This window comes from Centroberyx affinis, unplaced genomic scaffold (genome assembly GCF_046629955.1).
Source record: "Centroberyx affinis isolate AG114_WGS23_722 - 3 ecotype Tasmania unplaced genomic scaffold, CSIRO-AGI_Caff_v1 ptg004492l_1, whole genome shotgun sequence".
In the NCBI taxonomy this organism is placed as follows: domain Eukaryota; kingdom Metazoa; phylum Chordata; class Actinopteri; order Beryciformes; family Berycidae; genus Centroberyx; species Centroberyx affinis.
In genome coordinates, this window is record NW_027282145.1 from 33,512 (window position 1) to 47,899 (window position 14,388).

Below are 14,388 nucleotides of genomic sequence, written 5' to 3' on the forward strand. Positions count from 1 at the left end.
GGTCAGAGTTCCTTAGTGTTTTTTCATTTGGGCTTTAAGCCTTCTCGACTACCAAGTGAAATGTGACAGTGTTTGAGTTTATGACTGCTAAAACTCAATTTTTGCTGTGCACTTCTTTTTAATTTACATACTTTTTTTTATAGTTTTAATTCTCCTAGCTCTTATGCTGGGGTAGTGTAACGAGGGATGTAGTGCAGGGTAAATCCTCCTAAACCCAATTGTCCCAGCTCTAATGGTGTGTGGTGATTCAGCATTAGGGAAAAGTCAGAGGTCATTTAGGAAAAGTCAGAGGTTAATCAGGAAAACTCAGAAGTCATTCAGAAGTGAAACAGCTAAGACAAAGAACTAAGATATTAGTAGCATATATGCCTACAGTCAGTGATAACTGTATGGGGTCTCAGGTCAATTTTAATATTCAGGGTACTACGTTACACTTGCACTGACACTGTAAACAATTCCCCAGCCTTGAATAGATTGAATCAGAATCAGAAATACTTTATTGATCCCCGAGGGGAAATTGGGTAAATTGTATATTTGTATAATTGTATAATTGTATATCTGTATTCTTCTCTCTCTCTCTCCTTTTAGATCAGTGTGACGTTTGCCATCGTCTTCGGCGTCATCCTGTACCGGATTAGCATTAAAGCAGCGTTACACATAAGCTCCTACCCAGCAGCACGGTCCAACATCCGAGCCACCGTCAAAACCACCGCCGCCATCATCAACCTCATCGTCATCATTATCTTAGATGAAGTCTATGCCGCCATCGCGCGCTGGCTCACCACACTGGGTAAGGCACAGTTCACAGGGATGATTGACATTATACTCTATATCTAATCAAACATTTGTTTCCAACCATGGCCAAAATAAAATAAAATAAAAATCTAAAGCTCTGATTTTTGTTGTTTAATGTTTGATATGAATGTAAAAATATTGTAAATGTTTAATAATAATAAAAGTAATACTGGAGGGTGTGCTGTATCGTGGTTACAACACTCCTGCAGCCTCGTTCCTAGACAGCACACCGGTGCCAGTAACCATGATACAGCACTCCTCTCATATGATATTGCATAATTCACTCCCTCTCATATGATATTGCGTAATTACATTGCATTTGAAATGCACTCTGGCCCATGCACCATTCTGGTTAATGAATAAGAAGCCTAATGCTGATTTAGTTAAGCATATTCTCACTTATATAGCAAAATGCTAAGTAGTCTTTCAGAAACTTATTTTGTTTTAGTAAATAAACCTAAATGAAAATTGAAATTATAAATGAAAAACTGAATGCAGCTATACCTCAGCCTAAAGGGTCATGAAGGGAACTACAAACAAAAATATAATGAACTGAAGACCATCAGTGGGAGACTCAATCAAAATGGAGCTCAGATGTATTATGGGTGAAATATTTCAAAGACTTCTGGGAGCTATTATAACAGTTGCCTTTTATAAAGGAAGTACGACCACATTAATCCAGTGCAAAGAGAAGAAAAATCCACATTTTGTCTGAACTGGTCTTTTGCAGAGGTTCCAAAGACAGACAAGAGCTTTGAAGAGCGCCTGATCTTCAAAACGTTCGTCTTGAAGTTTGTCAATGCCTTCACTCCCATTGTCTATTTGGCCTTCTTCAGGGGAAGGTAAAAGCTTACTCACTCACCACTCATTCATGGATTTTCATGGATTTTCCTTAAAATAATAATTTCAAAGATCCTGTGTGTCATTAGTAACCCCTTTTTGTGTTGTCCGCTTTCACCTGTTTTTTGTGTACTTGCATGATTAATCCATTATTAATGAACATATGTTAGCAAATTAGCATAATATCTGCCATTTATCCAAAGCACCTTACTGCACCATGAGTGCATGCATATTTTTTTAGCGTGACAAGCAAATATAGTGAACATGATCATACCAGATAATATATATATATATATATATTGTTTACCTGTTTTACCCATCTGATAGAATGACATTTGATGGTTGTGTTTGGTCCACAGGCTTGTTGGGCGTCCAGGAAACTATCTGTATGTTGTTGGATCGTACAGAATGGAGGAGGTAATTAAATCCACTCAAACTAAACATTGTGCAACCTATAGGCTGTGATCAACATATCCATGTGGTCCTGATCAGATTTGAAAAAAAAGCAGCTCCATGCAGCTTTTTACTGTTCACACTGATTAGAAAATATAGATCTGTGTCACATGTGAGGGAAAAGTCTGAATTGGGACACTTTCAGCTGCAGTGTGAACTTAGCCTGAGAGCCTGGTTCTTTCGCTCTGTCTCTCTCTTGCTCTTAATTCACTTTCCACCCTCCATTCATTCCCTCCCTCCATCTCCCCCTACCCATTTTTCTTTTCCTCTCCCTTTCTGACGTTCCCTCACTGTGTCCCCCTCTCTCTCCAGTGTGCCCATGCTGGCTGCCTCATGGAGTTGTGCATCCAGTTGTGTATCACCATGCTGGGCAAGCAGCTCATCCAGAACAACCTGTTTGAGATTGGCATACCGTAAGTGCAGAGCTCACACCATGCGACATGCACAGACATACACTTTCACATGCAGAGAACACACACATGAACACCAACACAGGTAACTTTCACATGCACAAGGCAACGTGCAAGTTGAATGGCAGTTAAGCATCGTTCACAATACATGGAATCAACCAGCCACCCAACGAGTTATGCAACACCCACTCTGTCATATTTGCATCTGAAATGAATTGTTGGAATACTTGTCCGGTTTGCAGACACACCTTACCTGGGAACAAGGTTACACCTTCCTGAACTTTCAAATTCCCATTTTCTTTCTCCCTCTTGCTTCACCCTTTTCCGTTTTGGTCCCTCTTTTGCTTCCCTTCCGTCTCCATCACATGTAATCCAATGAACTGAAGAACATTTCTGTAAAAGTATGTCATAGTTATAATATCTTTTACATTTACATTATAGCAATATAGCAGTTGTTCTTATCTAACGTGTCTTAATAGAGGTGCAACACTAAAATACACCTGGATTCACATCACCAATTTTATAAGCAGCCAATAATAACTAGCAACAACTAGGCTAACACAAACCTGTAATACTGTAGCTGGATGGATGTTATTAAGCTACTAAGGATGGAAAAATTTTGAGGCAGTTACAGTTAACGTAATGTTTCCTCCACATGCTTGTGCAGGATTCGATTGGCCAGTTTCTGATGCAGTACTTATGGACAGCCTACAAGGTTTTACTCTGTAATAGATGTGATTTAAAATGTAGTAAAGTACAATATTTCAGTCAAAATATGCTTATTTAAAGTAAAATTACTGACTCAAGATAATAGGAAAAAAAAAGTAGAAGTGCACAAAAAAGCTACTCAATTACAGTAACAATAGTAAATTTAATTCATTTCTCGGTGTGTGCAGGAAGCTGAAGAAACTGCTCCGGAAGAGGAAGTCTGTGTTGGACTCGCAGCAGGAGGAGGAGCTGAACAAAAGCATGCAGCGGCATGAGAAGGATCACTTCCTGGGTCCCTTCATCGGCCTCAGCCCCGAGTACATGGAGATGAGTGAGTCATATGCAAACACAAACCAGTGCACAAGCATACATACTAACAACAAAGCTCACATGTAAGCACACTTTAACTGGGCTGGATACCAAACAACATTATCAGAAGATAAAGGGAGTATATGGGGCACCAAGTGCCTGACTCATTGACTTGCAAATCTTTGATAGAAGTGCAGTGTTTCTAAATGATGTAAGTCCCCAGGGGTCAAACTGAGCCTAGGTATGTCTCATTATCCATGTTTTGTCTGTATTGTGTCTTGATACAGTGAGTAATTGGCTTAGTGATTGATTTTCTACACACTGTAGTTTTTTTTTTTGTGTAGAGAACAGCGCCAATTATTCTTTACCCACACTGCCAGATTCTGGGCAACGAGCAGAAGAAGTATTGGACCAAATGACAAAATGTAGACATTTAGTCATCTTTTCTACTTCCAAATACTAGGGGTATTGGTACATGGTAATTGCCAGCTGCATACAGTGCAACCCATTAAATTCATGCAGTTAACAACATATTCCACTGATAACTACTACTGAGAAAGAAACTAATCCTCTCATTGGGCTATTATGTATTGATGTTTTAATAAAAAATAAACTAATATTTCATACTGCTCAAAATATTAGCTGATGTGGAAACCTTAGCCTGTGTGTCTGTGTGTGTGTGTGTGTGTGTGTGTGTGTGTGCTACTCTGCTTTATGAGTGGATTAAACTGATCTGAATCTTAATGTGGCTGGTCACAGCTCATTGTCTATGGTGACTGTCATAATTGCTCCGCCAGGACAGATAACAATAACCATTTGAACCATACAGCCCACTAGAGGGAAATAGATTTATAAAACAAGCACTGGCTGAAGTTTTAAGGTCTAAAAGGTCTTTGTACTGTATTAACTGTAATGCATATAGTCAAAAGGGATTATCAGTGAATTTCCGCTTTTAAATGTATTATGGTCCAGTCTGTACTCAGTACTCTCTTCCAAAGCCAAAACGAAGAGTTTCTCCCATCCCCTGATCAGTGATGTGACACCAATATACAGCTTCATAGAAAAAGTAAAAATGATGGAAAAGTAAAGATGATTATCTGGTTTCTAGATTTGGAGAAGAGTAGTGCAAAAATATTGATTGAACTGAAGTCGGTTAGAGGTCGTCTTTCAGTGGCATGCCAACATATATAATATCTTATACACAGTATTCAAACCCTCAAGCAGTTTATTGAAAGTGTACATGTACCATGTCCTGCTGAAGCCTCACTGTATCGACTAAAGCTGTGTTTTCTCTTCCATCTGTCAACATCCTTTGCCAGTATCTGTCATTTAATCCAAGGGCAAACTTTGCTGTATTTGAGCTGGGATGTATGCAAAGTAGCGCCCCTTGCAAGCACAAAGATGAATGGCAAGTCTAAATCAAAACGAGGATAAAACCTGCCTCCGCCCCACCTGCCCTCTTTCCAAACAGCGCGGCATACACGCCCCTGCACCGAGCGAGACAAATCCAATCAAATCTCAAAGGTCACACAAGTCAGTTAGGAGTAGTATATTTCTGATAGGACCTGCAGAAACAACTGATACCCATGTGGCATGACGTCTATAATAATGTTACGAGAAACATGTAATAGCCTGAGATCAACGTGCGTTACACTCTAGGGCTCGTGAGCTACCATCAAGACTAATAATGTTGCCTCTTCATGAACTGGGTATGGGTTGAGTCACTTCTGTGTTATATTAATCAATTGGTGATAGAGAGTAGCCAAATGAACATTTGATGAACATCACAGATTATTACTGTAACTCAACCAATGTGATTGTTTCTGCCTCCGGAGCAGCTCTGCCTCCCAGAAATGTCTGTAGAACTAAAGCTCCGATCTGCAAGTGGAGCTGGTCCCATCTTTCTCCTCCATCAGCTAATCCTCCGGGCTGCTGGAGTGGCTGCTTCAAGTGCACTCAGCTTAACATGGACACAACAGACAGGAAGCAGTCACGGAGGCACAAACAGGCTTGATCATTTTATTTCTGTGTGGTAGCAGAAAGCGGATTAATGCGCGAGATCAGGGAAGGAGCGTAGCATCTAAGCCTGATGTCTGTAGTGCGGATATCTGGTACTAAACTGATGATATTTCCTCCCAGCAAAGGCAGACAAGTTAGTGCTGACTTTGGTGTGTGTTTGTTTACAGCCTATCATTTTTAGCAGTGCTTATCCCTGTCTGGATATACTGCTGTGAGGCAAATGTCCTCTTTTTGAATTTGTCATTGGTTTTACAGTTTTTTTCTGGCAGAGTTGTTCTTTTAGAGTAGACGTGGGTGTTATTATGTAGGGTTAGACTGATATACAGGGCAGATACTGGCCTTTTATTAAAAATCACTCAGTCATCGTCGTCCACATCTGATATGATGGATATGATGCAGTTGGTTTGATTACATATTTATTGTGGAATTGATCAACACTGCATTGGCTGTCTATGGGAAGACCTTAACCTGAACTGATTTTAATGAGACACTTTTATCAGATTCCACACAAGTATGCATTAATATGTTTTATCATTATCATCATCCTGGGTTTCAATTGAGAGTTTTAGTGTAGCTGAGAGGCTTTTCTACCCTGAGTACTTTTTGGTCATTTTTGGCATGAAAATGGTCATTTTTAAAGATATTGAATATTAGTACAAAATATCAGCTATTGGCAGCTACAGTGCAAAAATATCAATATTGGTATTGGCTTTCAAAAACCAATATCGGTCACACCATATTGTTATATAAAATCATCTTATGTGTTGACATGATAACAGCAGGTAGCTAATACTAGACTGAAATACAAATCCAAACGCTTACTGTGTCCCAGCTGAGATGGACATTTTCCTGTACTTGTCTTAACACTTTAACTTTCACCCGTTTTCACAGATATTCTTCAGATTTTTCTGATCAAATAGCTTTGGTTTGATGTCCATCAAGACTTTTTTTTTCACACAAAATTGGCGGTCCACACTCAATGTTCCACTGCTCAACTTCCACTGACAATTTGCCAAGACTTCACTTTGAATTTGATGTGTGTTGTCTTTTAGCCAGTCGCCTAAAGCAATTTCTCTGCCATTATTGTAATGTTTTTCATCCAGTGTATCCAGAGTCAGTTCCCCATTTGGAGAAAAAGGCAATCTATTGATATGATTGATGAACTAGTGCTTCTCCTCTTGTCTGACTCTAGTCATCCAGTTTGGGATGGTGACTCTGTTCGTGGCCTCTTTCCCTCTGGCTCCGCTCTTTGCTCTGCTGAATAATATCATCGAGATCCGCCTGGATGCCAAGAAGTTTGTCATGGAGCTGCGCAGGCCTATCGCCGTCCGAGCCAAAGACATTGGTATGTGTCCGCTACTTCAGCTAGAGGAAACGACGAGTGTCACTTCACATGTTCAACTATTATCTGTTTCAAAGCTAAGACTTTTTGAAGACAGTGATACGCAATTAGGGAACATTCTTTTTCAAGAGGATTTTGCTTGACTTACACATAACTGAAGACTCCTTGAAACTACAGTACATCATTCTATTCAGTCCAAGGCTGAAATACAAAGTTGGAGTTTCCCTTTTAAGCGTATTTGCTCATGTTTGTGTGTCTGTGTTCAGTGTTTTACATCAGCAACTCTGACTGGGTGGTTGTGACCAAATGCTAGGGGTTGGGTACATACATTTTGGTTAAATATTGTGTGTAATATTTCAACAATATGAGAAACAACATGCTGTAGAATTATATCTTTTGTAGTTGTACTGCAAATTATCACAATGCACTCATCCCCTTATTAACAAAAAATCCTACAACATACATTTAGTCTTACCACTTCTCCTGCCTTTGGTGTTTGTGCCATCTAGTGGTGGCACGTCTTAAATGACCTCATATAAGCATGGTAAAGTCACACTGAAATAAAAATGTTAACTATAATACCATACCCCTATTTGAAAAAGTAAGCCAAAAAAAGATTGTATTTTTATATACAAATCTAATTACTTAACTTCCTGGAAAATGGGAAATCTTTAGTGGTGACTTCATTGGGTACCAGGAGGCATAAATAAAAATTCCAACCGATAAAACATCACAGACAACAATCCTGCTCTGCCTGTCTCTCCCATTGGTTTACACTTTTGAATGATCCCTCCCTGCAGAATGTCCCGTCCCAATATCCAATATTCAACGGGAAATACACATTAAGGAAGCAAGATGCTCCCAAAATGCTGTTTCATTGTGACTTTAAGCTGTTGTTGTCATCATAATAACCTTTCTTCTCTTTCTGCAGGTATCTGGTACAACCTCCTGAGAGGTCTCAGCAAGGTAGCAGTCATCGTCAATGTGAGTCCGGTTTCCTTCCCATCGCTGTACTTTCAAAACATGCCTGGGCTCGTCTGAAAGAAAGCTTTAATACATAGTTGAGAAATGACTGTTCAGTCAACAAAGGCGTTGTGGAGATGTTTTCATTTGTAACCCTGTCAGATGAATAACCCAAACATCACCTGGGTGTCACAAGAGTTCCTCTTAGTTTCACTACAGATATTCAAAAGGTTTCATCACTGCTTTGCTTAACATAGTTGCATGGCACAGCCCAGGCTTTACCTGAAAGCCCCGATTACGCAATGTCCCTTTAATAACCATGAATTCAAAGAGCTAACATACGCTGAGTATACAAAATATGAGGAGCTCTTTCCTAAAGTTGTGTTCCTTTTGCATAATCCATGACTCACTTGACTCAAGGCAAAAACAATCCTCTGTCTCCTCCCTGGCGTCTACATGTCTCTTTCATAAGTGTAATGGATTTAATAGGTGAAATCAGGGATGGAGAAGTAACTAAAACATGAGGCTAAACTGTGACCTCCAGTCAGTGATCATCTATGGCAGATAACCACACATATAAACAAAAATCAGCATCAATTTATAGCCTAAAATGTCAGGTAAACTCTATTCTGCAAACAGAAATGGTAGGTAAAGTGAGTTTGGAAAGGGTTTGCTCTCCACTAGATCTTTGGTAAAATCAGTAAGGGTCAGTCAATCTCGTGAAAAGAGTAGGTGATAATATTCTGTCCACTCAGTTTAGTTTTTTGTTCCCTCCCAGGCCTTTGTCATCTCCTTCACCTCTGACTTCATCCCGCGGCTGGTCTACCAATACATGTACAGCCCTGACGGCTCCATGCATGGCTTCGTCAATCACACCCTGTCTTACTTCAACGTCAGCGATTTCCAGACAGAAAAAGGCCCTCTCCAGCCACTGCACCTGGGCTACAATGTGGAAATATGCAGGTAAGGTTTCAGTGTCCAGCTGGTTGCAGTGTATACTGATGGGGGTTCAACTGATCTTGGGTATTGAAGTCCAGTACTGATATTTGTGGATTGAAACTGCCAGTAGCCAATAATTTGGATCAATATTTAACATCTTTAAATTTGATCATTTTCATTCAAAATACATGTAATATACACAGTGTTTCCCCCAGAATATTATTATTGTCAGGTTGGAAAAGCCTCTGAAACAGAATTTAGACCACGAGACACTAAAACTCTCCATTGAAACACAGGATGATAATAATAACAATAATAATAATATTAATAAACATATTCATACGTACTTGTGTGGAATATGATCAAAATGTTTCATTAGAATAATTCAGGTTAAGGTCTTCCCATAGACAACCAGTGTAGTATTGATCAATTCTACAATAAATATGTAATCATTCAAACTGAATCTTATCCATTATATCAGAGGTGAACGACACTGATTGGACCACATCCCATTTTTAATAAAAGACCAACCTAAATGTCGATGATCATGATAAAGATGGTAATACTGTAGTGATAGCGTATCATCTATTTTGACCATTAATGATGTAAATGATTTTCATTTTTATGGGAAGTATAACTCTTGAAAATCATACACAGATCAATTATGAAGCTCCAAATGAAATACATTTTCATGTATTATCAAATAAATTGACTCTGCCTCTTTTCTCTCTGCCTCTCTCCAGATATAAAGACTACAGAGAGCCTCCCTGGTCCAACACACCATATGAACTCTCCAAGGAGTTCTGGGCCATTCTGGCAGCCCGCCTCGCCTTCGTTATTGTCTTTCAGGTTCGAAACAACACACACATATTAATATGAATGCACACATATGCTTCCACATGCTGACAAGTAGGCATGTCACACAGTGTTTGTCATTTATATTTGATTTGTGTGGGCAAAAGCAATTTTGTGCAACATCCTCGAGAAAACAAACATGTAACCAAGTCATTCATATTTGATCGATTTATGGCTTCAGAGTTAAATATGAGTTCAGTTCCTGAGTCTGAAAGCACCATGTGATGAAGGAATCTCTGATAAAGCCTGTGGAAGGAACAGCCTGAACATCACCTCAGGCTTTCTGCTTCTCCTCCAGGCACATTTGACATATTCGTCCTGATTTGATCCGATTGCTATTCACATTTGATCCGATTGCTGTTCGCTTCATTTGCACCTCTAAGTAGAAGTAGAAGTGGTGCTCTTCTGAAAATGTCATTCTGGACGCAACACCGTATAAGGCAGATGAAAGCAAGTACTAAATTGTTCATCAAAAGGAGGCGTTAATCCATTTGTCTTCCAAAAAAGAGGATTAGTGCTGTTTGCATATGTGCCAAAATGTAGTGTGTGTGATATGCTCTCATTCAAGTCTGCGATTGCTCTTTACTGACTGTATCAGTCGACAGAATTACCACTGACAATACTGCTTCTAACTTGAATAAGCGTTCCACAATTTTGATTAGTCCCATTCACTTTCAGTTCAGTGAAACTGGCCCAGTGGTTCAACAATGCTGCTCAGGCTCCATTGGGCTATATGGTGTCTGTGGTTGTTGGGATAGTTATTTCCTGTGGTTCTTTGGCTCCACCCATTTAGGTTTAACTCAACAAATGAGATTATTTCTATACATTTCCTCTGAGAAATGCTTGCATAACTAAAACTCCAATCTGCTATCTCCTGTATGTCCTGTGCAGAACGTGGTGATGCTGATGAGTGACTTTGTGGACTGGCTGATCCCAGACATCCCCAAGGATATCAGCCTCCAGATCCACAAGGAGAAGATCCTCATGGTGGAGCTCTTCATGAAGGAGGAGCAGGGCAAGAGGCTTGCAGCGCGGGACAACCACAACCAGGACAACTGCACCTCCTCCCCATCAGCCAATCAGAGCCCTCAGCAGCCCCGCTCGCGCCCCGCCTCGCACCTTAACGCCGCTAACTACTAACTTGGAAAACAACCGCTAACCGCTAGCAACAACTAGCTGTAAACATAGCTAACAACACTTATTGTATACAGCTGGATACCAGCAGTGCTAACTGCTTTCATACCTAGCTGGTAAAGTTTAACGCAGCTAACCATTCACCATCAGCACAAAGCTTTTGCTGCATTCACATCGTATGGGAATCATTACAGGAATGACCTGACGGTGTTCACATGTTGGAGGAGTTCACATGTTAGAGCTCTTTCACATGTTCGAACTCCTGATCAGCTCTTTCACACACATGCACTTCATGTGATACATTTGAGTTCATGTTTCACAGCAAATCGAACATTCCAATGTCAACTACAAACCAAAGTAGTTGTGTCCTGCCATAGCATTTTAAGAGCTGTGATCACAAAATGACATGATGAAAACTGTTCATTTTGTTGATTTCATTTGAAGTGAATATGTCATTCCCTGCAGACGCCTGAAAGCTAATGTGAAAGTTTTTTTTTCCTGGTAGTATGTACCACACAAAAGCTACTGTCATGTGAACAGTATTTTCAAGGAGCAAGCTTACATCTACCATCTTTCCCATGGGACTTGAATGCAGCATTTGTATAGGAGACAGCCTCAGTCCCTCCGTCCAAATGGTCCTGCTGAGCAGAACTTCCTCTCTCTGGGATTGGGTTGTATGTCTAAAGGTGTTTCCCCTCCTCTATCAGCAGCAAGTCAGAACAAATGGGCGTCTCTTTTTTTGGTAACGTAGGACGCTGACACTTCCATCTAATGTGTATTCAATTACCGGAAAATGAGCACAATTTTTCACAAGCCGAGGCAAGCAATTACATGGTGCTTGCAGGCAATTTATCATCCCTAGCTATCCATGGATTCCCCTCCCTCCCACCCACACATACGAACACACGTACACACACACACACACACACACACACACCCTACATACACACCAACTCACCTTGTCAGACCTGTGCTACTAAGTCAAGTTCTCCTCCCTTTTCCTCTCCTCTCTCCCGATATATGTAAAGCTCAGATAGGCCTTTTTTCTTTTTTGCACAATTAAATACAATGCAGGAATTTATGTATACTTTTTTTGAATATGCAATATTGACAAGCTAAAATAAGCTGTTTTCTTTTTCTTTTCTTTTTTTCCGTTTATAAACATCTGCCTTCATTGTTTGGACAGACTGCAAGGCTTTGGAAGACCTTGTTCTTCTGTCTCTGTCAAGCAGCCTGTTGAATTGTTCTGTGTCTTGTACGGGCTTTACGTTGCTCTCCGTTTTAATGTGTTTTGAGTATGAAGACAAAGCCTAGCAGGGCTTTTTAAAAACATGTTCAGATTTTATGTCAGAGGGCTGCCACTTGGTCCTGGAAGCACAAGTCACATTATTATTAATTCCAACGAACTGGAATTCTTAAAGCTGCACTAGGCAAGATTTATATGGAAAAATACAGCGGTTTTATCAGTCTAAATCAGTCTAAACCCCTTAACCGAGACACTGGACATATTTGCCTGTGTGCAGTTCACTAACGTCACCTTCAAGGATTTCTCGGTATTGAAGGTCAAATTTTTCAGTTACCTGTCACTGCCATTTGGAACTGCCAGTGTGCAAAGTTGCCTAGTGCAGCTTTAAAGGGCCCAGGAGATGAGAGGTAGATGGGTATTCAGTCCGCTTATAAAAGGCACACAAACCATACACACCTTTGCATACAGTTTTTTACCTTTATTGAGGGAAGGGTTTCGATGAGCACGCATGAACGCTCTGTTTCAGCTTCACATCGCAGCTCTACTGGAACAATCGGGGAGACAAATGCTGCGTTCCATTCAAAGCTGGAAGTCAGAAATTCCCATCTGGTTGCGTTGCAGATTTCTTTGTTTAACCATTTACCACACAGGTGTTTTGACAGATTTAAGGTCATGTGATTTGAGTGTATTTTGAGGATTATAAACATGTTAAATGTAATGCTGCCTACATGTTCCTGTGACGTCAGATTAACTGCATCTCAGGATTGAGAGTTTCCTACTTGGAATTCCAACTTGAAGGACCGTTCCGCTGCATTTTTGCTAAAGTTGGAATTTCTGACTTTCCGACATGTTCTGGAACGCAGCAGCAGTGTCTTGCTCAGTGACAGTTGTTGAGGGAGAGGAGAGCCCATATCCCCTCCCATATCCTCCCAGCTGGTCAAGGGATTCAAAACGGCGACTGATCACAAGCCCACTTCTCTAACCTTTAGTCTGCCACTGGCCCATTTCCAGTTTTCATACAAAATGTGACAGAATATCAGTCAAACCATCAGCCGAACCCAAAGGCAATGCTGTCTCAATATTTTTACTAACCTGCCTTATTAACTTTATAAAATCTTTGACGTTGTTCTAAAGCTGCAATTATTTGAATATTCAAGCACAAAGACTGAATAATATTTCATGTTTTCATGAGTATATTTCAAACTGCAAAAAGCATATAATGTAGAGGTGGATATCACTTAGAAACCCTAATTGTAGATGTCATCAAAATGTACAGTCTTACATTCAGTGAATGCCTCTAGTGTAGTTATGAATGTTACAGATCCTGCCCCCTATTGACTGAGCTGTAAATAAAGAATGATCCCAAGTCACGGCCCCGACCCCAGACTATTAGAATGTATTATTAAATTTTAGATTATCAATGATATACATCTTTGCTGTCTGGTGAAAACGTTGTATCTCCAACATGTCAGGAACTAAGACAAACAGTCTTGTTTTCAGCTTGATGACGATGCATTTTTGAGATTTGTAGGGCTTTCCTCAGCCCAGCAGGTTGGACAGGACCATGAAATCCATCAGCTGAAGTGAAAACATTATCACCAATATTGGAGTTATGAGGTTTTCACACGATAACAGCGATATGCTATATCTTACTGTCTTAATTGTATTCCTCTCATCTAATGTACTGGAAAGCATCAATATGGACCTGTTTCATTGTATCTTGGAGGAAACCTGGGAAAAGAGCCTACATGTTACTGCCTACCGAGACGTTTTGTCATCTGGAGTAGATATGACAAAAGATTTGACTTTTTACAGGGATATGACTTGCTCTAATCTTTAGAGCAAAAGGAAACTGCACATTTTATTTAGCAAACTGTGGAGAATTTTTTTTACCAACTCTTAATACTGTTGATACTGTATATGTATGTAGGATTCGTGTTGATATTCAGTGATCGATTATGTGCCACAAGGTGACAGAGCCTGTGTTTTAGCTAGGATATTTTCCTCAAGAGCTCTTTGATAACCTGATGTCAGAAGCAAATTTGAAGCCATTCCCTTGATGTCCCTGATGAGATATCATTCTCTTTCCATCTATAGGCTATTGTAATTACAGTTACAATAAAATACTATAAGTTGTGACTTGTTAATATCGTCTGTGAGGTGTCAAAACACATTTCAGGACATGCATAAGAGTGCGTGCATGTACATTCCCAACACAGTCTATGTACTGTGTCTCATTAACATTTTAGTATTAGTATTTTTTGCTGGAAGTCTTAATGCAAGTAACTAAAAAATAAATATGATCTACATGGGTGTAGACAGGGATTGGCAAAAAAAACAACAATGGATTAATCAAAATAAACTATGAAATACTT

At 39.8% G+C, this 14,388-nt stretch overlaps 1 protein-coding gene across 1 annotated transcript in view; it reads left to right on the forward strand.

The window, feature by feature from the left end:
- Positions 1-14,152, forward strand: part of ano1a (anoctamin 1, calcium activated chloride channel a) — a 40,257-nt gene extending 26,105 nt beyond the window's left edge. The window contains exons 14-23 of the mRNA XM_071544213.1: positions 589-790; positions 1,526-1,637; positions 1,995-2,052; positions 2,401-2,501; positions 3,395-3,537; positions 6,727-6,879; positions 7,808-7,860; positions 8,618-8,802; positions 9,522-9,627; positions 10,525-14,152. Of these exons, the coding sequence (XP_071400314.1) occupies positions 589-790; positions 1,526-1,637; positions 1,995-2,052; positions 2,401-2,501; positions 3,395-3,537; positions 6,727-6,879; positions 7,808-7,860; positions 8,618-8,802; positions 9,522-9,627; positions 10,525-10,773 (1,362 nt within the window). The 3' untranslated portion in view covers positions 10,774-14,152. The remainder of the gene's footprint in view (positions 1-588; positions 791-1,525; positions 1,638-1,994; positions 2,053-2,400; positions 2,502-3,394; positions 3,538-6,726; positions 6,880-7,807; positions 7,861-8,617; positions 8,803-9,521; positions 9,628-10,524) is intronic.
- The last annotated feature ends 236 nt before the right edge of the window (positions 14,153-14,388 follow it).